General features: G+C 41.8%; 1 protein-coding gene and 1 long non-coding RNA gene across 4 annotated transcripts in view; one reads left to right on the top strand and one right to left on the bottom strand.

The window, feature by feature from the left end:
• LOC138786290 (uncharacterized) overlaps positions 1-27,036 on the bottom strand; it is a 75,217-nt gene that overhangs the window by 27,905 nt on the left and 20,276 nt on the right. For all 3 annotated transcript variants that reach the window (XR_011362213.1, XR_011362211.1, XR_011362212.1), the window contains 2 exons: positions 23,007-23,195; positions 9,324-9,416 (listed from right to left, as the gene is read on the bottom strand). This is a non-coding gene — a long non-coding RNA (uncharacterized lncRNA). The remainder of the gene's footprint in view (positions 1-9,323; positions 9,417-23,006; positions 23,196-27,036) is intronic.
• LOC138786289 (phospholipid-transporting ATPase IC-like) overlaps positions 1-27,036 on the top strand; it is a 46,530-nt gene that overhangs the window by 4,322 nt on the left and 15,172 nt on the right. Inside the window, exons 2-9 of the mRNA XM_069963176.1 lie at positions 16,207-16,395; positions 22,681-22,778; positions 22,969-23,082; positions 23,789-23,887; positions 24,732-24,793; positions 25,749-25,821; positions 25,903-25,973; positions 26,726-26,808. Of these exons, the coding sequence (XP_069819277.1) occupies positions 16,221-16,395; positions 22,681-22,778; positions 22,969-23,082; positions 23,789-23,887; positions 24,732-24,793; positions 25,749-25,821; positions 25,903-25,973; positions 26,726-26,808 (775 nt within the window). The 5' untranslated portion in view covers positions 16,207-16,220. The remainder of the gene's footprint in view (positions 1-16,206; positions 16,396-22,680; positions 22,779-22,968; positions 23,083-23,788; positions 23,888-24,731; positions 24,794-25,748; positions 25,822-25,902; positions 25,974-26,725; positions 26,809-27,036) is intronic.

The raw sequence follows: 27,036 nt of genomic DNA, 5'->3' as shown, positions 1-27,036 counted from the left end.
AGTCGTCAGGGTCTGTTTACACAGAGATGTTTATTTGACAGATTTCTGAAGCCAAAGCCAGGAACAGGCTATAAACAGAGAACAAGTCATAAAGGAAAGACTGAGGTTTCTCCTTTTTTTTCAAATCCATTCCTGGCTTTGGCTGCAAAAATCTGCCAGATAAATCTCTGTGTAAACGTACCATTAGTTACAATGTGAGCCCCCGGTGATGTTGGGTTGGAGGATCGGCTGGTCACTTGCTAGGTGGTGAAGTGTGTCGCCACTCCGGTGGTGATTGGCCGAGATACAGCCGGACCTTGAGGTGTTACTTTGTGACGCCAGTGCTGGTTGGGCACCCAGGTGTAGGGGCACGCCTGCTCTTATTTTACAAGGCCGGTTGTACCTTGTTCCCCTGTGGTCAGTGTCCTACCGGGCTGCTACAGGGTTCCTTGGGAGAGTGTGATCACAGATGGCCAGAGCGGTGTAGTGACCCTCCCGGACTATCAGAACTACAACCCATAGAAAGGGGAAGTGTCCCAAGGGTTTGGTGTATGCTGTGTTAGTGTGAGATGAAGGGTCAGTCTCTTTATCATAAATAAACCCGTTTTACTAGAAAAGTACGTGCATGCAGCAGGTTACAAGGTTTGACGTTTCTCTTGATAAGACTTGACAGTACAGCAACCGAATCTGCGACAGGAATGTTGTGGAGAATACAGTCGCACTGGCTGAGTAGCATACTGAGTGATACAAAGAAGCAGAGTAGCAGAGAGAAGGATGTCTTGAGAGTCTCAACCCAAGTAGTACTGTGCTCTGCCGGGATGTTGGAGGATGAGGTAGAAGAATGTGCCTGTGAACACTTGTGCCTGTGTATTGATCTCTTGTTAGTCTTCACACCACCTTATGCCCACTATATTTGGCTGAACTGTCCTAGAGGGTGACACAAGGCCCAGACCTTGTTGCCTGGGATGAGCGGAAAGCTGAGGGTACCCTGCTGACAACCGCGCTGCAAGATAGTTTCTAGGCGTACTGCAACTTTGCTCTATCTGTATCAGTTCCTAGCTTACTGCTGTGTGTGGATACTGTCCTGCTCTGTGACTCTCCTAGTCCACGGCGTGGGTTGAGGTCGACTCTAACTTGTTTTCTCTTGAAAGGAGTTTAACACTGCATAGTGCTGTGTAGTGTTATTGAGAAGAAACTGTGAGCTGCGTCTTGCTTCCTACCCATACGGGGCTCTAGCTAAGGGTGGTATTACACGAAGCGATTTTTTTCAATTAACGATTAACGATAAACGATCTCCAACGATCGCAATAGCGGTTGCCTAATAATCGTTCGTTTTACTACACGGAAAGATTATCGGTTATATTGGAGCAACAAAATTCAAGAACACTCCCCTTTCAATTTGCGAATGAACAGGGAACGGCTAACGACATCTTATTCAAACGAACGATGTGCGAACGATGTGTAAAAGACAAACAATAAAAATAGATCCAAAACCTATTAAACGACCAACGACCAATCGTTCGTCGTTTAATCGTTGTCTACTATTACACTTAAAGATAATCGTTCAAATACGACCGATTGAACGATTATTCGAACGATAATCGCTTCGTGTAATACCACCCTAAGACTGAACCTTGAGGGTACTGGGACCTGGCAGAGGGCCAGGGCCCAGAGAGGACCTCTGTAGAGAGCTGTCTAGCTTGCGTCCTTCCTCTACAATGTCCAACATGAAAGACCCATGCAGCATCTGAATACAAATATCTAATACAGCGACATCTAGTGGCGAAGCTCTATCATTACTTTCATCACCACATAAGTACAATAGGTACAGGCTTTGCGAAGGGTGTATATTATAGTAACTCCCGTGGTAGGACCCCACAATTACTACGATGTTTACTCCATCTGATCCCAGCAAATGATGGAATGATGTGGAATTACACTGAACGATTAGTAAACAAATGCAGAATTACTGGCACTCATAAACCTATCCCTGAAGGTAAACGTTAAATCCATCCATCACAATTTTTTAGGTTTACTCTCAAACCATCACAATGTTTTAAAGTGATTTTGTTTTTATTCAATAAAGCCAACCGTCTGCAGGATTTGATGTGTAAACTAAGACCATGGCTCCATAGGGATTCTGAGTCTATACATACCTTTTGTTTTGATAGTTAATCCTTACAGTGCTAAGGTGCCACACTTTTAGGTCATATGCAAGTTAGCCTTAAAGGGGTTGTACACAAATAAAAAATTCTTTTGTAATTTAATTCTATAACAAAATCTCCAGTCTTCCAGTACTTATCAGCTGCTGTATGTACTGCAGGAAGTGGTGTATTCTTTCCAGTCTGGCACTGTGTTCTCTGCTGCCACCTCTGTCCATGTCAGGAACTGTCCAGAGCAGGAGCAAATTCCCATAGAAAACTTCTCCTGCTCTCCAGACTGGAAAAATACACAATTTCCTGCAGGACATACAGCAGTTGATATGTACTAGAAGACTTGAGATTTTTCTCCTTGGGTGCAAAACCCAGCCAACTTCTCCCATTCACTTGTTAGCAGTGTGTCTAGGATGAGGTTACAAACAGCCCAGAGACATTGCTAACAAGTGAATGAGATGGTTTTTGCAGCTCGGGGGAATGCCCTGTGGGCTTCTAAGGCTATTTTGAATATCTCAGTACCAGAAGGGTTAATTACAAAACAAAGGTATGCATGGATTCAGGGTGAGACACCCCAAAGAGCCATAAACTTAGGACCCTATTAGACAGGACGATTGTCTTGTGTAATTGCAGCCAACAATTGAAAAATCATTCATGTGTCGTTGATCGTTGATTTAGATCTGACCCTAAAATCACCGTTAATCGTTCACTGTAGTGGACAGAGATCACTGTGTAAGATTGGAAAGAATACACCACTTCCTGCAGGACGTATAGCAGCTGATAAGTACTGGAAGACTGGAGATTTTTTAAATAGAAGTAAATTACAAATCCATTTAACTTTCTGAAACCAGTGGCTTTGAAAGAAAAAGATTTTTGCTGGAGTACTCCTTTAATGTGTCCTATTGCCCTTAGTAAATATGTCATGTGAAAAACCCGCCAGCTTAATAGGGCCCCTAGAGCTGCTTAAAAGGTGCCATCAGCCGACGGGCGTTATCACGCTCCATTTATGCGGGCCAACTAACGGCCGAATAAGTGTTTCTAGCAACACTTATTGCCATCAACGGGCATGTGTAAAAGGTCCCTTAGCTTCATCCACAGCACTGCGTTTTTGTTAAATATTCAATTTAAAGGCAAACCACTTAACTTACATATTAATTAAAGGGGTTGATCACTTTATAGTAAAATTGCTCAGTGTACAGTATTAGTAAGTGTACTCACTGTATATACTGACAGCAGCTCCCTGTGTACCTCATAGAGCTAACATCAGACTCCCCTCCTCCAGGCTGTGCTGCCCTGCTCTGTGGTGTTTCTGTCCATAAGATGGCTGACATGGAGGAGCATGTGACTAGGCCCCGCCCCCCAGTGTCCACCACTGAGCCTGTATATGTCTATGGTGGACACTGGGGGTGGGGCATGGTCACATGCTCCTCCATGTCAGCCATCTTATGGACAGACTCTCCACAGAGAAGGGAAGCCCAGCCTAGAGGAGGAGAGTCTGATATTAGCTCTATGAGGTACACAGGGAGCTGCTGTCTGTATATACAGTGAGTACACTTACTAATACTGTATACTGAGAAATTTTACTATAAAGTGGTCAACCCCTTTAATTAATATGTAAGTTAAGTGGTTTGTTACAGCACTTGGGTCCGGCCATATGCAGGAATCCCCGCTTCTGTATACACTTTGTATGGTGGGCTACATAGTCCAAATCTTCCCCTATGTGTCGTCATTTGGTGCTGTATGATGGAGGTCTTTGATAAAGGAAAACAATACTCTGAGATCAGAGACCTACAGATCTATAGCCCATTCACCTCTATAGGTTTGTTCGACCATATTGGTATGTAATCTGTCTGTCTACTGGTGTCACACTTTACTGTAATGCCGTAAAGATTACTTTCCAGGTCTTCTCATGATTACAGTACATGAAGTCTCCTCTAAACAGTCCTATATCATAGGATGGAGGCACCATAACCCGATCTGTGATACCTGGCGATACAAAGGCGGGCAGGGTCATTGTGTGCTGCTATACCGGCTGCGCACACCCAGCTCTGCTGTATGCTAATGCTCTCAGTATACCCAGTGCCAAGTATTAGTGCTTTATGTTTCCGCATAGCTATGCAGAGGCTCCCGGACGTGAACCAACATGTGCCAGCAAGTATGGAAGATGCAGAGATCGTTCCTCTGACATGATGAACACACCAAAACTAACACAAGAGGCAGGGAAGTTCACAGAAAATTCACCTCTGTACAATGAATGGAGCCGTTTTGTGAGGGGGCGAAGTTTCTTAGCAATTCTAGCAAATGGATTGCTGAATACTATGGCAGTGTTTTTCGATGGAATTATACCATATGTTTAGAATTAAGAAAAAAAGAGGGTACATTTAGTAAGACTTGGTTCACACTACGTTTTTGCAATCCATTTTTTGCAAATAACGGATGAAAAAAACGGATGCATTTATGTGCATCTGTTTTGATCCATTTTTCCATTGACTTCCATTGTAAAAAAAAAACGGACACAAAAGTAGTGTCAGCTACGTTTTTGTGTCCGTAAAAAAAAACAAATCCATTTTGATCCGTTTTTTTTTTACAATGGAAGTCAACAGAAAAATGGATCAAAACGGATGCACAAAAATGCATCCATTTTTTCCATCCGTTTTTTGCAAAAAAAGGATGGAAAAAACAGATTGCAAAAACGCAATGTGAACCCAGCCTAACCTTGAAAGTTCGGGCTGGCCACAAAAGTGTCCAGCATGGTTGGGGTATGTGCACACTATGGAATTTGGGTGGAAATTTCAACTGGAGTCCGCACGGTGGTCTCCACTTTTCTTATTGGATCGATGATATTTTGAAGTTCAATCCACCATCCGCCCAAAGAATTGACGACTGATGGGACAGGCAGAACTTCAAGCGGAGACCACCGTGTGGACTCCACTTGAAATTACCACCCAAGTTCCATACTTGTAATCCCCGTGGGATAAGGGTGTTTACTAGAACAGACAAGTCTTGACTAGAGATGAGCGAACCGGGTTCGGGTTTGAGTCGATCCGAACCCGAACGATCGGCATTTGATTAGCGGGGGCTGCTGAACTTGGATAAAGCTCTAAGGTTGTCTGGAAAACATGGATACAGCCAATGACTAAATCCATGTTTTCCACATAGCCTTAGGGCTTTATCCAACTTCAGCAGCCACCGCTAATCAAATGCCGAAAGTTCGGGTTTGGATGGACTCGAGCATGCTCCAGGTTCGCTCATCTCTAGTCTTGACAGCTTTTAGGTCCTGTATGTGGCTCCTATACATGATGCTATATGGATCCGTTCCATGGGCCTCTAATCTGAAGCGTGCCGGTTCTCTTGCATTGTGCTTTATTTGCCCAGTTACTTTTTGTTGCTTAAAAGTAAGAAGAAAACCTTGTAGTCAAATGCATCATTGTGCCGGAGGAAAAGTAAATTGCGGCATGGAAATGATGTAAACTGAGAAACATTTGCATACAGTGTGATAAATCTACAGCTTAAGGGGATTCATACTAAAATGATGATAATATAGCAGTACCAATATACTTTAGCCTGAATTAACAGTATTTGGCTGCTTTTGTTGAAATTCTGACCCCGCTCACTCAGTGACAGGAGCTTGTCCTGTCACTGAGCACCTTAAACACCTCAATCACTATAGATCGCAGCGTTTAGGGGTTAATGGCAAGCAGCTGCGGGATCGCAACTGCCTGTCATTACCCTCGGCTCCCGGGACACTGAGGTGTGCAAGACCGCTCTCACTGCAGTGGTCCTGCACATATCAAACCCCCTGAAGTCAGGAACCTATTTATACATTCCTACTGCACGGGGTATGTGCAGTAGGAATGTATATGTACGTATTACTGACGTGAAGGGGTTAAATTTGAAAAATGACACTCAGTACCCAACTCAATGCTAGACAACACCTATACAGTACTATGTGTCCCAAATAACAATCATGAATCACTCAAGGTTAAAAATTATTAAAACTTTATTAGATCCATCACAAAAAAAAAAAAAAAAGAGAAAGCGGTGCGAAACGGCGTTGCAGTGAGGTGGGAGGCCAGCGGACTGGGACCCTGTATACCATTGGTAACACTATGATTATACCCTGTATTATATCTCTGTTCAGCGTACTGGAGCATTATAGCACAGCACTCGCACTTTATTTTGTATATGCATTTATGCTGAATGAGTTGGTTATGAGGTCTACAAATATGCACATGCACTTTAGATGACTATAAGTTACTTTTGTCCCAGTAGTGGGATCTCCCACCTCCTAGGTCTGGATTTTATGTTGTTTCTTTTGTGACGGATCTAATAAAGTTTTATTAATAATTGTTATTTTGGACACATAGTACTATATAGGTGTTGTCTATTTCTACAGTGTATCTGCTCTCTAAAGGCCCTATTACACAAAACGATTATCGGCTGTATTCTGACGATAATCGTCTTGTGTAATAGAAGACAACGATCAGCCACATGAACGATGTCGGTTGATCATTGCTGTTTTGTCTTTCAACATGTTGAAAGACAAACAATTGTGATAGCAGCGATCTGCTGCTGTCGCTCCGTGGAATAGGAGCGGCGGCTGCTATCTGCTATGGGCTGCCCGGACGATCTAGTGATCACCCAGGCAAAAAATATTTGCCTTGTCGACTACTGGTTCTTAAATAGAACTTGGACCAAAAATGGGTGAAAAATTTAATTATTCCCCTAAAAATAGGCACAAGGCCCTTGATAAGTTTCCCCCAATAATCCAACAGATAAAGTAACTTTGAGTTTCTCCAATTTATACAGCCCAGGCCCATATGTACCATGATTCGTGTCTATGGCATAGGCTATATTTCAGCAAATAATTGTTAATAAAGTTATATTAAAAAAAATCATTGGTAGCAGGGCGACAAGGCACTTCGTCTGCCACCAATGGCTGTGTCAGGAACATTGATGTCTCTATAATACATATTACCATCAGACCAGATGTTAGACTTGGAGAAGCTGTCTGTATCAATAGCGCTGCCAATTGTCAACATAGACTTCAGGGGAGGCTTCCGTACTAGTGATACAGACAGCTCTCCCAGTGTAATGTCTATTCTAAAATTAACAGGTGATATATAGACATTAGGGAGGCTGCAGTACTAGTGACACAGACAGCTTCCCCCGGTGTAATGTCTATTCTAATGGTAACATGTATTATATAGACATCAGGGGAGTCTGCAGTACTAGTGACACAGACAGCTTCCCCCAGTGTAATGTCTATTCTAATGGTAACATATAATATATAGACATCAGGGAAGGCTCAGTATCTGCAAGCAGCAGTGCTAGTGGTATGTACTAAACCTTTTTGGAATGTGGCGGCTTCCACATCTGATGTATTGTGTTCTCTCATCTAAGTTTTTTTTTTTTTTTTTTTTGTTCTCAATCATTTGGTTCCATGTTACAAAAAGACGAGCCAAGACAACTGCTAAATTAGAGAAATTATTTTGCCTCATTTTGAAACCGCCACTTTTAGACACAAAATAGGCAAAAATATTGAGTTGTGTGTTTTTCTTTTTTTTTAACTCTTGGTCTGACAAGGAGAAGAAACAACCACCTACAGTAAATGTCTCAATTGCTTTTGACTGTGGCATTTAGGGGGTTAAATGACTGGCATCAACAAGATCGCTGATGTCGGTCTATAGTAACTGGTATCTGTTACAAATAGCAGCAGACCTCTACACATCTACCCCAAAATGGTATGAATTAAAAGACTACAGAGTTTTTTTGTTTTTCACAGTTAAGTGAAGTTGTTGGTCCTGCAAAAAACAAACCCTGCTCTGTCAATGGCAAAGACTTACGGCTTAGAGCCCTATTACACGGAGTGATAATCATCCGAATTGGCCTGATTGGGCCAATTATCGCTCTGTGTAATAGAGACAATGATCAGCCGATAAAATGATGATCAACTGATCGTTTCTTTGGGCCCTGACATAAAATGATTGGGCGTGCATCGATACGTGTAACAGCTACGTGAAACAGCAATGCGCAGCTGGCGGCTAACGATTAAACAAACAATTTATTACCTGTCCACATTTCCGGCTGCGCACTTCATACTTCCTCCCTGGTCCTGCCCACTGCAGTTTCAAAATGGCTTGTCTCATCTGACAGGCTGCTCAGCAGTTATTGGCTTAGCGGCCTATCAGCTCTGATGGGCTGCTCTGAAGCTGCAGCACGTGGGACCGGGGAGGAAGTAGAGCGCAGGAGGAGACCGGAAACGTGGACAGGTAATGTAAAAAAAACGGGCCGTTTAATAGAACCCTTAGGCAGGGTTCACACTGTGTTAACGGTGGAAAAATGATTAAAAAAAAGGTGCATTTGTGTTTTTTCCATTGACTGAAAAAAAGGAACAAAATGTATAGGTTTTTTTTTTTTTTTTTTTGGTTTACCCAAAAAACTGAAAAGAAAACTACAAAATGAAAATTGACTTCCTTAAAGGGGTTATCCAGCGCTACAAAAACATGGCCACTTTTCCCCTACTCTTGTCTCCAGTTCAGGTGCAGTTTGCAATTAGGCTCCATTTACTTCAATGGAACTGAGTTTCAAAACCCCACCCAAACTGGAGACAACAGTAGGGGGAAAGTGGCCATGTTTTTGTAGCGCTGGATAACCCCTTTAAAGGGCATATCCAGGATTAGAAAACCATAGCTTCTTTGTTTTGTGTGTGTGGTATTACAATTTTGTTCCTATTCACTTCAATGGAGCGGAGCTGCAGTGCCACACCCAAACTGTGAAAGAAAGCAGGCATGTTTTTCCAGTCCTGGATATTCCCTTTCAAGCGGTTAAAGTAACACGGTAAGAAATAATGATAGTGTCAGAGGGGATGGAGCAGGACACATTCATACAAGGCCAGAAGTCATGCCCCACCCCGACCTGGAGCTGATGGTGTCCGTCAGGTCCCAGTTATTTGGGCTTTAGCCACAAGCCGCAAAACTTTTTCCCTCTCTTTTAATCTAAATGAAATTTCTTAAAGCCGCCTTCAAGCCTTATCGGTGAAGGGAGACAAGCAGAACGATGGAGTAATGTGACGGCCGGCAGTGGTTTGCTGCGGTGTATATATGATCGTAAAATATTTACCGTATCTCTCGCTGCCTGTGTGAATGTTTTATTAGATCCTTGTAACAACGTGTTACCCTCTGGGCTCACCTGCGCTAGTCAATAATTCATCCACTGGCATTGATAAATCATTGATGTCCTGGTTCACCCATGTGTCACGACTTTCGTATCGAGAAGTTCCCTCTAAAAATAAAGGAAAAAATAAAAATTGTTAACTATTGCGTTGACTATATTTGGGGACCCCATTGGTGGGAGGCGTAGGCTGGTTAGACACATTAGGTATGCGCTGGCCATCTGATAGATATATATACAGTGGTGCATTGGAGTACGAGCATAATTCGTTCCGGGACCGCGCTTGTAATCCAAATCCACTCTTAAACCAAAGCAAATTTTCCCATAAGAAATCATTGATATGCAGACAATTGGTTCCACGCCCCAAAAATAATGATTTTATATTCTAAATAAGATGTAAAATAAATAAAACAAACATTCAGAAACAGCTGAATATGTCATAGTATAAAGTTACTGTACAATATAGCAATCAGCATGTGGTGTATAATGTATAGTAAGGGCATAAACCTGAAAAACAGCAGCAGTGTGTAGATACAGCATGGAACTGCAGATTCCCATAATGCAGTACTGTAGTACAACAGGCTAGAATAGAGAAGCAGGGCTGCTGTCACATGACAGCAATGGGGGAGGAGTGTGTGTTCATCATGGACCAATCAGGACTGTCACAGACTGCAGGGAGAGAGGGGTTACAGCTATGTAGAGATTACCGCCACAGTCCTGTCCCCTGATGTAAGCCTCAGCCTGAAGTGGATCTGCTAAGATTTGGAAGTTGGGGGAGACTGCCTGGGTCAGAGTACAGTGCTGTAGACCCCGCTATGCAGACCATGCCCCTCCTCCACTCGTCCTCCCACCCAGTACAGGGAGCTCTTAAACCAAAGCAATGCTCTTAAACCAAGTGACAATTTTAAAAAAACTGTGAGCTCTTAAACCAAAACGCTCTTAAACTTAGTTACTCTTAAACCAAGGTACCACTGTAATAAAAAATATATATAGGTGTGTTCCCTGATTGGGGGGGAGGATCAGGCATGTTGGATTCAACTGCCCAATCTTTTTATTCTTGGGGAGAAAATCCACCACCAAAGTAGTCTAGCAGAGGCTTTCTTCCATCTCCCCATATGCCTGCTTGGCCAAACCAGGGGTGCAGATGTGTGGAGGGTCAGGAAAGGTAGTTGTATATGGAATACGTTTGTCACAAAAATATGGTCAACCACGTTTTTGTGTACCCTAAAAAAGGATGAGTATTGATCCGTCTTTTTTTTTTTTTTTTTTTAAATGAAAGTCAATGAAAAAACTAATCAAAACAGATGCACACATGCATCCATTTTTTTTTTTTTCATAAAACAGATAAAAGTAAAGAGGCTGCAAAAATTTTGTGTGAACCCAGCATTGGGGGGAAAAAAAAAAATTAACAAAACGGGGTGCCAATCTTATTTTGTTTTTTAAGCTTCTTTGTGATGTAGTCATTCCTCTTTGAGTCATTTTGTTGATGCTTTCTGGTGTCATTTAATATACAAGCTGCTACATGGAAACTATGTCTAATAGGACGGAGCACACTCCCTACTGAATGTCATCCATTGATAATGTGTTCTTAATGCCTGTTAATAGATGTTACATCTGTGGTGTTGCTCGTTTCTTTTTGTAGTACACGGCCAGTGATGGTAAATGTTGTGACGCCAGTGCAAGTCTAGCACACGGGTGTGATGTTGGTACCTGCTTTGTATATGGCCAGTTTGTACTGTTCCCCAAATGGCCTGCCGGGCTGTGATGGGTCCCTTGGGTTCTTATCACGATAGTCCTGAGTTGCAATTGACCCACCCGTACTATTGGTACCACCACCCACAGAAGGGGAAGAATGGCCCAATGTGTATGGCTAGTGTGTCTAGGTGCTGGGGCGGAGGTAAGGATGACTGAGTCCCAGTGATGGAAAAAATAGAACAGCTTTACTGTGCAGTCACTTGGGGATGCAAACACTTCAGCAGCAAATCGATAATCTTTATACAGACTTTAGTGCTTAACTTGGTTTGTGCTGCGGAGATGCTTAAGGAAGTAGAATAAAATAGAGGTAGTTGTAGCAGTACTTGAAGAGCTTAGACTACAGTGAAGCAGCGTAGAGGAGAGGAGTTTGTCAAGGGAGTTCCAACCCAAAGTAGTACTGTGCTCTGCCCCAACTTTGGAGAGATACTTGAGAAAGAGAGATACTTGTACCCGTGTTTTGACTATAGTCTGACCACCTTCTGCCCTACAGTGTCGAGGTACTCCTCCTAATAGGCACATACAAGCCCCAGCCTTGGTTACCTGGGTGAAGCTAAGTGTCTGAGCCCTCCCGATTTTACTTGCACTGTGAGATAGAATACGTAGACCTTCTGGTAGCTTTGTTCTATCCAGACTAATTCCCCTTGTGTTGTAGGATACTGCCCTGCACTTTGTAAAGTGGTTCTTTGCGTGAGTTAGGGTTATCCCCAACTTTTCTACCTCTTGTAGTGTCTAGCACTAGTATAGTAGATAGACTAGAAGAACTGAGTAACTCTGGTTGCTTCTGCATACACATGTAGACTGCACTCACTAACGCACTCAACTGAACACACTGGCTACAACAGGGACGTCTGCCCTGTGTGTCCTTCTCCCATGAGAATCTGAGTAGAACTGAAGCTACACCTCCTCCCACCAAGTGACTACTTCCTACAGGGATATGTAAGAAACCCTGTGAGTGGTGGAAAGGAATTTCTGCTAAGAAAAAGAAGAAAAGTGATAGGCTACAAAGGAGTGTCCACTGCACTCACTGTTCTGCTGGTGGGGTCACTGTGTACATACATTTACATTACTTATCCTGTACTGATTCTGAGTTACATCCTGTATTTTACTCCACATACATCCTGATTGCTATGATATACTAGATACATATCTCTTAGTAGTTGTGGGTCACCTTTGTCTTGTACTTTTATATATATATATATATATATATATATATATATATATATATATATATATAGTTAGTGGATTTTCCAAAGCTAGGCATGGTACTTTGTACAGAGATAGATACCCATTCATAATGTGCGTCTTGTGATGTGGATTTCTTTCTTGGGCAGACATCATGTGATTTGTTCTAGAACCAGTTGGGTTAGTACTACTATCAATATATCATACATGACATGGAATAAGACATGTTCTATTCTGATCTAGTAACGCTCTGTACGGAAATGAGAACAATGATGTGAAATACAGTAAATCTCCAAGTGAATAACATTTATTTTTTTAGAGGGATGTGTCATGTAGACAACTTCTGCTCTGGATCTTTCTCTATAGGGCTCGTCACAGAACCGGTCTATATGAGTGGGTTCACTTACTCATCCCATCTTTGTAATCATGGTCACCAGTAATCTGAACACTGAATACCTGCCATGTTATGTTATATGGACCCTCAACCTAGGAAATTCCTTGCTGGTTGAGGCTTTCCCTGGCAAAATCAACCTACTTAAGACAAATTTCGGAGCAGGTTGTGTCTAAAAAAATAAACAAAAAACAAACACTTTTATTCTTTCGGATAGTCCAGTGATATTTGATGGTTGACACAAAAAAAAAAGTATGCTCACCTGTCTGCTCTGCGGTGTCCTGCTCTGGCTCTCCAGTGTCACCAGCCGCCTCCAGCCCACTCAGCCAATCATTGGCCCCGCTGCTGTATTGTTTTGCTCCTGAGACTAGAATGACAGCTCTCTCAGCCAACCAATGACTGAGACAGGACAGTGCACCAGCCAGTGATTAGCTGGACAGGATTTTGCCTACTTCAGTAGACACTAGGGAAGGAGGACACTGGGGGAACAGTAAGGGAAGTATAGATAAGCAAACTTTGTAAACCGCTCTAAAACAGCTAAATGCCTGCAATGGGTTAGCTGTTTTAGTGCAGTTCACTTGAGGTTTGGTTTTGGCAACCCCAAACTTTAAGTCCACGTTTGGTGATCCTACCAAAAGGAACTTTAGAAAACTTTGCTTATCTCTAGATCAAGTAGCACTAGGTACTTTTTCTTTTGACAGTCAATTGTGTTCCGGCGATGCAAGAAATTGGGGATACACTTGGACAAAATAAGTACGCTACATAATAAGGAACAGTCCACAAAAAGTTTCTTTTACAAAATGGCGGCCTTTTATTGTTAGTACATTCATCATAGAATAGATCCGGCACCTCATGGGACCTTTTAGGTGTATCAAATGGTTTTGTAAAGAATACTTGAAAGGTACGCTGGGACCACTTAAAATTACCAGACACGGTACGGTAGAGGGTTCTCCTTGGCACTTTTGTTGCTTGTTTTTGGTTGTTATGGTTATGCCGTTCTTTCTTTTTTGGTATTTGTAACCGACTGATTGTGTCTGTGACCAAATGTTCATTAGCACAGAGTCCATTGATAGAAACACAGCCAGCGTAGAGCTGCATCTGGAATGTAGACCCGAACCTCGGACATTCGACTTATGGCTTTGTACTGTTCCTACTGTACTGTGCCAATAAAATTTAGTTTAAAAAAAACAGCCAAGTGTGGTCACTGTGGTGCCCTACAGATAGTAAAAGAAGAGTAAATGTGGCACCGTGGTGCAATAAAACTGCTTTTATTATCTCACTGGGTTCTCTGCACAATAGTTTTGCATTCGGACGTTTGGCGCTCTGTCAAGGCCCTTATGTGAAAAACGGCAGTCAGCCCTAACTGTGTGCCAGGACCTCTGCATCATAGAAGAGAAGAAGTTTTATTGCAACAATCATAAATGCAGCATTTGCTCTCCTCCTCTGGCCTAATCTTAAGTAGATGGTTGGCAGCGCCAATTACAATAAAGAGGATCTGCCAACAAAATTCTGTAATCTGCGATCCTCTTAACATGATCTATGGTATGTAATTATAAAAGCCCAACCTCCCTAAGAAGGAATATACAGGTATCTAACATTAGAAGAGTCACCCAAGGATGAGTGATGATCGTGTGACACGCTCATTGTGTCCAAAGGCCATGTGATGTCTTGCCAGCCATTGTATTCCCGAAAGTTGTTTTTTATGTTTTTATTTTTTTCCTCCATTTTAAAGCTGCTACGTGTCAGGTACTGAGATTTCAGGTTGGAACTTGATCCATGGGGAATTGTGATCGCGCTCGATTGTTGCTTAGAATACGATGTAATCTCCATTGTGAGGAGCGGGACTTGAATTACACGTCTTTAAGGATGGAAATGTCATTGGGGCTTTGACGGCTCTCGTTCTCCTGAATAGGCCTTTTTATTTTAGTTTTTAGTTTTTTGTTGTGGCTCTGAACGCTCCGGGATGAAGGCCTTTGTCTACGGACCATTGTGTCACCCCCGAGCTCCTATTATTTTTTCATTTTGCTCTGGTGGCCTTTACAAAGTGTTCCCCTGATTGCCGGTTTGAAGTGACCCGCACAATGGATTATAAGACTCTGAAGTTTAATATTTAATCTGCTAAATTATTTACTTAAGGCCCCGCTCTATTCATCTTCTGAATAGTTTTTTTGAACAATGGCTAATGAACATGTTTTCGCCTATTGTTCCGCTTGACCTGGGTTCCTCCTTTTCATTGAAATATTTGCGGAAATGAAAATTTTTTTTCAAACGTTTTCCAATAAAAGGCCATCTATAGTTTGTACATCTTATGGATCTGTTCGTCATTGACATTATTGTTGGCCTCTTTTCAGACAACCCCCTAAACCTGATTAGTCAATCTGCCCTTAAAGGGAAACTCTGCCTAAATCTAAAAATCCAGGGCCAGTAAGGGGGTGGGGAAACATAATAAAGATTCTATACTTACCCAAGTCCCTGCAGCACAATGTCACCAGTTCCCTGACCGCGGCCAGGCTCCAGTTTCTTCCAGCTTCCTGCGTCATCTTGTCCCAGTGGAAAGTACTCAGCCTGGCTAAGTGGACATTTCCAAGCTGAGACATGATGTTGGGGCAGCTGCAAGAGGCCGGCAGGGGTGGGTGAACAGGTTATGCTGCAGAGGCACAGGGACAAGTAAGTATAGATCCTCTTATGTTGTTACCCCCCCTACACACACACACACAAACACAACCCTCCCTCTGCCTCCACCGGATTTTAAGATTCCGTCAGACTTCATTTCAAAAAATATTTTTTAAAACGTGTCTGGTTTTGTTACATTAACAATGTGGCAGTGTGCAAGGCTGACAGTTTGCACACTACACTACTATAGCTGGCGTGGGGTGGAGAAAGGATTACTGATGCACTGTTTTTGCAAGGTGCTATGTGTGAATAAATGACAGTAATAGCAGCACAGCAAAGAATGGGTTACTTTAGGCACCGAACTGAAGCTGTTGATGATAACAAGCCTGCAACTAAAAGGAGGGAATATCGCAATGCAGCATTGTGGACACATACAGCACTAGAACCACAACATACAGATGCCCTGAGCTTTATGGGTAGAAATGGAAGCATGATTTACTTTTCAGGCACAGTGTGGAGCATCCTCAGCATGCACACTGGCTAAGGATGAAAATATATAACCCAGGTCCTGCACATACTATGCCCACTTCCTGCTCTCTGTCTTGCTGTGTCTGTTACTAGAGACAGGTTTCACCTAACAGCAAGCAGTGGACAGCAGATTCCAGGAAAAGTAGTCAAGATTTTTTTTTTTTTGTAAATTAACTTATTTACAAATATATGACAGGTCACATGGGGGGAGTTGTTTAAAAACATATAAGGTTTTTATAAGTGGGCTAGCAATTCCTTTAAGAAACTGCACATGCCGGGGCTTTTCCGTTGGTGGAACTTGGCCTGGGGACCTCTTCAGTCATTAGAACGAAGGGATAGCAATGCCATCTATGTAAAGATTTGAGACTAGAACTAAAATAGGAGGAGAACCAATGCAATTGAAAACTAAATGAATGTTTTTGATATTTTCAGATACCACAGAAATTATGGATACAGATTACGATACAACATTTGATGAAGACTCGCAGATGCCAAATGATGATGAGGTTCCATATAGTGATGATGAGACAGACGATGAACTGGAAAGTCCCGACTCTCGTGAACCAGAGCAAAATAGGATCAACAAACAAGCGGAACTCAGCCGAGAGCAGGCCCCAAAAGGTAAATCCCTAGTCTCCCTCCCTTTTACCCGCAGGTGGGCATCATTAAAACCTATGTGCATTACAAAATAAAGTGATGTGACCAACGTCACCAATACAATGCGCCAACTGTTATGGGTGAAGTTTCCTGCATCTTAACAATTGCAGGGACTTTTCTCTAGTGGAAATAGTATTTTAAGGGGTGTCTGGTTTTGATAGCTCTTTGAATAGTCTGAGTTTCCTTTTATTTACAAGGACTTTGGAGGACATAGCATGTCTATTAGAGATGAGTGTGAATACTCTATTAAGTATAGTACTCACTGACATATCGGGCTACTCGAGAGCACTGTGTGCTGCCCGGGTGCTTGTTAACAAAAAGCTTATTGAGAGGTTCCTGATCATAATGCATTTTCCTGAGTCTTAAAATGTATCTGTCACGATCGGCCCTTCTGGATCAGCGACAAGATCCTCTGCTAATCCGAAAGGTCGGGTCCCTGACTCAATCAGACGATAATTCATTATTGTCTGACTGCGACCCGACCTTCCAGATTAGTAGAGGATCTTGTCGCTGATCCAGAAGGGCTAATCGAGACTGGTACACTTTAGACTGCAAAAATGAATTTTTTATTAAAGTATTGTACACTTACTACGGGAAATGCTTATAAAGTGCTTTTTTTCCCCTGCACTTACTACTGCATCAAGGCTTCACTTCCTGGATAACATGGTGATGTCACTTCCTGGATAACATGGTGATGTCACTTCCTGGATAACATGGTGATGTCACTTCCTGGATAATATGGTGATGTCACTTCCTGGATAACATGGTGATGTCACTTCCTGGATAACATGGTGATGTCGCGACCTGACTCCCAGAGCTGTGCTGGCTGTGGCTGCTGGAGAGGATGATGGCAGGGGGGCACTGAGGGACACAGGACACTGAAAGGACACTGAGCATCTCTCTGCCATCATCCTCTCCAGCAGCCACAGCCCGCACAGCTCTGGGAGTCAGGTCGCGACATCACCATTTTATCCAGGAAGTGACATCACCATTTTATCCAGGAAGTGACATCACCGTGTTATCCAGGAAGTGACATCACCGTGTTATCCAGGAAGTGACATCACCATTTTATCCAGGAAGTGACATCACCATGTTATCCAGGAAGTGAAGCCTTGATGCAGTAGTAAGTGCAGGCAAAAGAGTGTTTATAAGCATTTCCCGAAATAAGTGTATATTGGTAAATTGTATAACTTTTGGGCTGGCAATACAATGCTTTAATAAAAATTTTCGCCAGAATTCTCCAGAACCCTCTGGCCTTCTATCTGTCTTCACTATCTCTGCTCTGCCAATCAGCGTCTGCAATGGTTTCCTGCCTCAACCATTGATTGGCTAAGAGTCCTATTCCACCGGCAGATGGAGGCCCGATCAATAATGTAGACGAGCGCCGATCTGCTAGATCGGCGCTCGTTTAATGGGCCTATTGCATGGCCCGATAATCATTTGGCGAGGGCTGCAGGGACATTGTTACCGTTGTCCTTGCAGCCTTTGTTTAAACACCATACTTTACCTAAACATGTTGCAGGTCTTCTCCTGCGCTCCTTTTTCCTCCGGGGTCCCGCGTGCAGCAGCAGCTTCAGTACAGCCTGTCTGAGCTGACAGCCCGCTCAGCCAATCACTGGCTAGGACCGCCGTGGTAATGGCTGGTGATTGGCTGAGCGGTCTGTCAGCTAAGAAAGGCCGCACCAAAGCTGCTACTGCGCGCGGGATCGGGAGGAAGAAGGAGCGCAGGAGAAGACCTGCAACATGCTTAGGTAATGTATGGTGCTGCTGAACTGCGCACCGCTATTCCACGCAGTGATGCGCGGTCGGTGCCCGATGATTTTAGGTTTGAACCTAAATTAACGATCAGCCAATGACACGATCGTTGTCTCTATTACGGCCAAATCGGGCTGATTATCGCTCCGTGGTATAAGCCCCTTACTAACACTCTCTGTTAAACCGACATATAATTTCATATTACCTAGACGGCCCTTCTCTTTGTTAGCATTTCTTAGATGTGCCACCTGATGTGGAGTTTTTGTTATTTGCCTCTAGTCTTTAACAATGTCTGATTGTTTGGTTAGTTATGGGATACACGGGCTTACATGTGCCAGCCTTTATCTGTGAACTGCATGCTGACAGCACAACGCTGAATTATTCACGCTAATAGCTTTTTACTGTCACATTGCCTTGGTCTGTTCCTTAAATAAGAAGACTGTGCCGCACCCTGTGTAGATAATAGATTGTTATTAGGTGTTTGGTTTATGTATGTGTTTATGTATGTTTTAGTTCTAGGACATTGAGTACAAATAGGTGCAAACACATGCATATTACTACTAAATAAAACCGTGTACATGTATTGTGTGTATTGTAGCCGTGTAATTCCAAAGTTGTACTGGGCTTCGGGCCGGGCCTTATCATCCACATAGCCAAGACAGCTACACCTCAAGATGCCTGCACCTATAGGCATTGCATACGGGGGAAGGAGGTATTTTTTTTCTATTACATATGGATAACTACTCATATTAACACCATCCTTGGGCACACAGGCCAGGGGGAATTTAAGAGGGAACAAAATATGTAGGCTGCAATGCTGAGGGTGGTCATGGTCAGATGGGCTTGAGGGGCCTTGCAAGTGAACCTGTATATTACCATAGAGCACACCCTAGTACTGGTGTTGGGTGTTATGGGAATTGGGGTGCCCTGGTTGTATGGAAGAAAGCACCAGACTCTGAGTGAAATAAATAAAGCCAGTGTCTAGGGGGTCCCTCTCTTCCTTTCCGACAAGTTTAGATAATCCACGTCTCAGACCAGTTGGCTCTGGGCAACGTTTCTGACACTTGAAGTACTCGCTGATTCTTTTTTGTTATACCTTATCTATAGGGTGCTGGCATCTTGAGGTGTAGCTGTTTTAGCTATGAGGATGACCAGGCCTGGCCCGAAGCCCAGTGGGTCCTAGAAGGCAATGGAGCACATTTGTATTATACTATGTAATACATGAATACAGAGAAGCCTCTTTTGGATCAGATCTGACCAGGAAGTTCATGTTATCCCCAAGACTCATTGGTTCTCGCAAACAGCCTTTAAAGCTTGTGATCTACAACCTATATATTTATGGGCCAACCTGGTATTACATAATTTTATAAACTTTGTGAAGAGCTTGTAAAAGAGTACAGGAAGAACATTATTTTACTTGTAGCGTAAATAAAGTAAGGTCTTGATCAAGTCTGATACTTGGGCTTTGGCATGTTTTATTTGGCACGGTGTACGGTATTGTCCTCACATGGTGGAGCCTCGCTTCCTGCATTTACACTGTCTCGGGTGACAGTACTGAGCTTCATTTCTATACTCGTTCTGTTTTTTTGTATGTTTGTCTATTGTTCCTTGTCAGCCATTTTTAGGCGGAGAATAGGCAGGGTGGGATCCAGATTTTTTTCTAATTCCAATTTTTCAGATGGGAGATGTAGCTCCTGAGCTTAAAAAAGGAGAGGGGGTGCATTATGTAGAGTCCAATGGTTCAGAGGAGCGGATGATATATGGTAACAGCATCTGGTTGGCCATATATGTGACTACTTGTTGCCAATCCCTGACCTTTTGGCAGCTTTTTTCCCTAAATTTCCATTAAGCCCCAACAGCAAAAAACTGGGGATCCACAGTTTGGGGAACAGTGTACTAGAGAGTAGAGGGACTCCTTCAAGCAGGGGGCATGCCTGGGGTGCAGTGTACTATTATCAGCAGTATAGGGCTCGCAAGAAGGACAACCAGTTCTGTGATCTGGACTTTTATGGGATAACTGGCCCAAAACTGTCAAATCCCACCCCAGAGTACAGGCGAATGGTTTCCTCCAATAAGATTAATGACAGTTTGTGAAGTGGCTGTCACTAGAGAGGAGAGAGGCTGGAGTGCTTCTCTTGGGCTGGGTTCACACATAGTACTGTTGTAAGATATGCTGTGGCCTGCGGTCCTGGTACTGATGTTGGGCCTCCTGGTGGGTTCTGGTGTTTAGAAGGCTACTTGTCATGGTGGCCAGGAGCGGTAACACCCACCCCCAGACACAGGGCAAGCGGACCGTAGTTAGATCAGGTGTGAGGTGCGGAGTGTAGGTAAGTGCGACGGTAGAGATGACACTTGAACTTTACTTGAAAAAGGCATCTTAGTGTGCAAACGGTTACAAACAGTGCTCAAGTACTTAGCGCAAAAATAGTCAATACAATAGTCCAACAGGTAGATGGATAAGTTGAAAGAAGAAGCTGTGACAGGTGATAGGGACTGGATAGGAGGGCTTTCGCTATTGCGAAAGACCTGAAAACGTTCACTCAATTCCATAGATGATCGTATTTGCGATCGTTTTTTCTTTGCTATTTCTTCGTTATTGCGTTTGTATTTACTGCGAACGACGTCTTATTCAATGCAAATGTTTTGCGAATGTTTTGCGAACGAGCAACGATAAAAAAAGGTCCAGGTCTCATAAAGCGATCAAAGATTTCTCGTTCGGTCGTTAACCGTTAACTGCATTTCAACCGAACGATTAGCGTTTAGATTCGAACGATTTAATGATAATCTGAACGATAATCGTCCGGTGGAATAGGGCCCTAAGGGTGCCTTTACACACACAGATTATCTGACAGATTTTTGCAGCCAAATCCAGAAATAGATTTGAAAAGAAGATAAATTTTAGTTTTTCCTTTATGACCTGTTCTCTGTTTAAAGTCCGTTCCTGGCTTTGGCTGCAAAAAATCTGCCAGATATCTGTCAGATAGTGTGTGTGTGTGTGTGTGTGTTATAGGAGACACAAAAAGAAAGAGAGGGCAGGGGCGCCTCCTGGTGTAGTATATCAAGAGAACCAGTTAGGAAGGGGGGAAAGATGAGTAACGTTCACCTAGTAGAGTTGTGCGAAGATAGGCAGAACCCTATGTAGCACATGTCAGATAAGATGAGGCACCGCAGCTCCTGCCAGGGGTACGTCAAGGAAGGCGTGCCACACATAATTTTGCAGATGGGCCACGACGGGCTCCTGGACCATAGAATCCTGGCTTGATCTGGGCGCGGGTGCTCATTAAAACCACACTAAACCGTGGTTTATTCCTTACAAGAGGTTTATTTGAAAACACAACGCGTTTCGGCCTCCTATTCCAGGGGGGCCTTTCTGGAAAGGCTCCCCTGGAATAGGAGTCCGAAACGCGTTGTGCTTTCAAATAAACCTCTTGTGTGGAATAAACCACGGTTTAGTGTGGTTTCAATGAGCACCCGCGCCCAGATCAAGCCAGGATTCTATGGTCCAGGAGCCCGTCGTGGCCCATCTTCAAAATTGTGTGAGTGTGTAAAGGGATCCAAATGTACCAGGTACTCTGCCGGAATTTGAAGTGTTGAGAAGTTTTGGTAGAAATCCTCATACTCCCGTATGGAGTCCCAGTTATCTCACCTAAACGCTTTCTGCCCCACAGTGTTGGGTACAGTCCTACTAGGGTAGTACGAGTCCCAGGTCCCAGCTCTGGGTAGAGCTGGCTTGTAGTGTCCTTCCTACAAAGCTGAGCGTCTGTCCGTAGAGAGCTGCTGAACTTGCACTGTGCTCGACAGCAGGATCAGTCAGTTTGTCTGTCCCTTTTCTAAGCTGATCGACTGTCCTATTGAGTATTTGGCATAGGCAAGGGTAAGATCTACCTTGACTCCGGTGTCCATAGAGGTCTTGTCTAGCAATCCATAGTGGCTGGATAGCTAACTTATTAGGAACAACTGAATACACACCCTGCCTGGCCTGTAGCCAGGTACTAACCAACTAACTAAAGGAAGTAGTTACTAGAGAAAAAGAGGTGTGTGTGTGTGTGTGTGGATCTAAGTGTTATCTGCAGCTGTTCTGTGTGAGAATGACATCTAGTGGTTGGAGTAAGGAACAGCAGCCACCTTTCCTAACCTGTAACACTAGACTAGAGTGATACAGGTTTGCCAAGGTGTAAGAAGAGAAAATAAAACACGTAGTGGGACACTACAGATGTATACAGATGTGATGTGTTTTTATTACAGTGATTTTCATTATAGTTTTTCTCTCTCTGATCCACCCCTGCTTTTTGCTAAAAATATTAATCAGGATGCTACATGTGAACTTAGACATACTTATTAGTCAAACAGCACAGTATTAGTTCTGCACTGAGGATTAGCAGGGTGGACTTGTCTCTATGCTGCGCTGACAGTTCTGCTTTAGGTTGGTTGTGTGCAGGGTGAGTAAGCCTAAATTCTGGATAATAACCCAATTTGCATTTTTTCTGTTTTCAGAATGTAACTGGCAGGTGAAAGCCAATGACCGCAATTTTTATGATCAACCTGAATTCAAGAAGAAGTCCTACCTATGTTTTAAAAAGAGCAAGTACGCGGTATGTACCAAAAACTGCAAAACCTCATCCTGTCTACAACATCTAATGGACGTGTCAAATGTCTGATGACATGTCAAAAGTTATGGATCTCAGCGGCTCTCACGATCCCCACGATCGCAGGGATTACTATTTCATTGTATTGATAATCATAGGCACACTCTAATAGAGAACCGATTTCTTTTTGATGCAGGGAAATGCCATAAAGACCTACAAGTATAACCCACTTACCTTCCTGCCTATGAACCTGTTTGAGCAATTCAAGAGAGCAGCCAACGCTTACTTCCTGGTCCTCCTCATCCTCCAGGTAAGGACGGCTTTACGTCGCGCCTTCTGACACCGATGTTTGTTTGCACTCCTGACACATCATTGTGCGCTGTAATGGAACCTGATGTACAAGGAACTTCTCACGTACACAACCTGAAAACACGGGAAACAGTCAGTGCACTGAATCACCACCATCACTATAATACTATATAACTGGGTGGAGGAGACTATACATTCCTGCTTTGTAATGGGACATTGGGAAACTATGTAATATTTGCTGCTTTTCTTGTTTTGCATATGTCTTATTATATAGGTGCCATGATTGATTGAGAAATGACTATTGTCCTACGTCTGACATCATACAATGGTGGATCTGCCTCAGTAACTAGTCAATCTGGCTTCTTGTGATTTTTTTTTTCCCTACAAAGAAAAAATCATATATAAAAATTATTAATGAATATATATATATATAATATTATAATTTTTTTCAATTCAAGATATAGATAGATATCTTAAAATTAAAAAAATACTATGGTATCCCAAAATTTATACATATATGTATAAATTCTGGGATACCATAGTATTTTTTTAATTTTAAGATATCTATCTGTATCTTGAATTGAAAAAAAGACTATGGTATCACAAAAATTATAATATATATATATATATATATATATATATATATATATTCTTTGTAGGGGGGAAAATATATTATATATAATTTTTTTTTTTATTATTTCCTACAGACAATTCCCCAAATTTCAACAGTCTCATGGTCGACGACTCTGATCCCTCTACTGCTTGTGCTGGGAATCACTGCCATCAAAGATCTAGTGGATGACATTGTAAGTTAATGTAGTTATATTTTGTTGAGAGGGATGTTTCAGTTTATTCCCGATTTTATTAGGAAATCGATAAAGGTAATACCCTTGTGAGGGGTAGTGTACAGGGAACCATGGCTGTGTACAAAAGAAATACTTTTTGCTTTCCGACCATTGCTTAGAAATAAGATTAGGGACTAGTGCAGGTCATCCAGACAAAAGCTTTATGGATTATTTCATTAAAATCCAGACTGCTGGCAAGTAGGTGGAAGGGATTACATTTAAAATGGTCAGTCATTTTTAATAGTAGAAGAGAATTTAGGAAACATTTTAAATATATCTTATCAGAGAAAAATTCTATAAATCACTTACACTTCTTATTACTGCTTTATAATGTCCTCCTTGTGCTGTGGCTTCTGATTATCAGCTATAGAGAGATGCTGGAGGGGGGCAGGATCTCCTTTTCTGTGTTTGCCGTGTATGAGAGACATCATAGCAGCTAGTCTACACCCACTAGGACAATTGAAAAGTACTACTTCACATGTACACACACAAAGTAGTTTATATACTGTAAAGTCACCAGGAACTACAGCCATGCTTTACCATTTTAAAAGTTTGTTTTATAGGGGTAAAAGCTGCCCCCATTTTACGCATGACCACATATAACAAGTAGCATAGAAGGAAGTATTACGGGTATTAGTATGGTTCTACCAATTTTAATAGATTGTACTTTATGTGGAAAAACCCAGATTGTTATGTGAACAAAGGCCAGTGTGATACTGAAGAAGGATTTGTTCTGTGATCGTCACCTTTATAATAGATATAAAATCTCCATCCATATTCAATATAACTTTGTTTACTTCCAAAGGCGCGGCATAAAATGGACAATGAAATTAACAACCGACCCAGTGAAGTTATAGAGGATGGAAGGTAAGAAGGAAATGCGGACAAACCCCTTATATATTAGAAAGCTCCCCCAGATGATCTGATCACATATTGTCCTGCTGCTGTGATCGCCAGCGATCACCTGTAATAAGTAGGAGAATCTTGCAGATGTTTAGTTCTGCAACAGCACCACCGCAGGGGAAATGAAGTATTACATGGTGTTCAGTAAAATCAGGGGATTGATTTACTGGGTGTTCTGTTAGTGGAATTTACAGTGATTAACTGTATGTAATCTGTGGTTAAATCTAGCAGATTAAGCGTTAAATTCCTCTGCAGCACCTACCCAGGGGAAATGAGGTATTACACATTTACACCTAAATCATTGAGTTGTCTGTGTGATATAGTACATGAACATGTTGGACCCTCCAGAAAAATAAGAGGCTCTGTTTAGCTGTTTTGCTCTGGCTAATACATGGGGAAAAAATGTCTATTAATATAATATAAATATTTAATGCATTAAAAATAATAAGAATAGTACTATTTATTTGTATGTTTGTATTTGTGTTATTTTTTTATCAACTTTTTTTGTATTTCCTATTTTATGTATTATTAATACATAAAAATAATTAAAACTGATAATTACTAAAATTAAAATATTTTGTTAAAAAAATGTATATTAAATTTAGTTTTTATGCTTATTAATAATAAGCATAAAAACTAAAAACAAAATTTTATATTTTAACAGAATATTTCTTTATTTTTAGTAATTATCAGCTTTAATTATTTTTATGTATTAATACATAAAAATAGGAAATACAAAAAATTGAAAAAAAAAACACAAGAAATACATACAAATAAATATTATTATTATTATTATTATTATTATTTGTTATATATTGATCACGATTTATTATTTTCTTTACTATTATCTTTTTGGTATTATATTATGTATCTTGGTATATTTTTCATAACGTAGCTCAACTTTTTGCTTCTAATGTAGGTTTAAGAAAACAAAATGGAAAAACATCCAAGTTGGAGACGTCATACGAATAAATAAGAATGAGTTCATTCCGGTTAGTGTCAGGACTGAAGAATAATAATATTAATATGGCTATTTTTATTTATTTTTAATCGCATTTCTTTTCCATTTTCAGGCGGATGTGCTCCTTCTGTCCAGCTCAGATCCAAACAGCCTGTGCTATGTAGAAACTGCAGAGCTTGACGGGTAAGATCCCAGAGTCAGAAAACCATACGTGTGACATTGGAGTAAAAATTGTATAAGGTTTGTTTAGCGGCAGATCCACTTTCCTCCAACAACTTCCATAGGAAATGGTAAGATTGCTGGTTGCTACTGATAAGTGTTCAGATTGGATGTATACATCCAGACTGTCAGAATCAGCTCACTGGTTGTGCTCTATGCTTATCTCGAAATAGAAGGTGTAGACAGTGAAGCCATTGAGATTTCCTTGCACACTGTCCCTACAGCGCAGCAATTACTTCTGCAGATTTCATAGCATGGTGCCCATCTTAATAAAAGGGTTGCAGGAAGTGGTGTATTCTTTCCAGTCTGACACAATATTCTGTGCTGCCACCTCTGTCTATGTCAGGAACTGTCCAGAGCAGTAGCAAATCCCCATAGAAATCTACCTGTTCAGTTCCCTGAGATGGGGATTATTCCCTGTTATGATGTGTAAAATTTATTGAAACGAAAACCTCTCCTGCTCTGGACAGTTCCTGACATGGACAGAGGTGGCAGCAGAGAGCACTGTGTCATACTGGAATAAATACACCACTTCCTGCAGGACATACAGCAGCTGATAAGTACTGGAAAGCTTGAGATTTTTTTCAAATAGAAGTATTTTACATATCTGCGTAACTATTTTATGTAACTTATTTATTTTTTTCATCTGGAGCGCCCCTTTCATTAATAATGCACAGTATATAAGCTGTATTTAATATATATATATTTTTTTACAGTGAAACAAACTTAAAGTTTAAAATGTCTCTGGAGGTGACGGACAAGCTGCTGCAGGATGAGAGTGCACTGGCTGATTTTGATGGTAAGCTGTCCTCTGTGTTTTTCATACATTATATATTAGAGGGTCCAGATGATCCCTATTCTATAGAGAGATGATGTCCTTATATTAATCCCCCCCCCCCCCTGTGGATTTCACTCTCCTATTCTGGTTACTGATGCCTGGACACTGCAGGGAAAGTTTCATAAGATGTCGACTGTAGGTTGTGTATAAGGATTAGGTAATACGTCATGCGAAGAGCAACAAGATTAA

Source organism: Dendropsophus ebraccatus, chromosome 3 (assembly GCF_027789765.1).
Source record: "Dendropsophus ebraccatus isolate aDenEbr1 chromosome 3, aDenEbr1.pat, whole genome shotgun sequence".
Classification (NCBI taxonomy): domain Eukaryota; kingdom Metazoa; phylum Chordata; class Amphibia; order Anura; family Hylidae; genus Dendropsophus; species Dendropsophus ebraccatus.
Note: the sequence above shows the minus strand (reverse complement) of the source record. Positions and strands in the feature narration are given on the sequence as shown.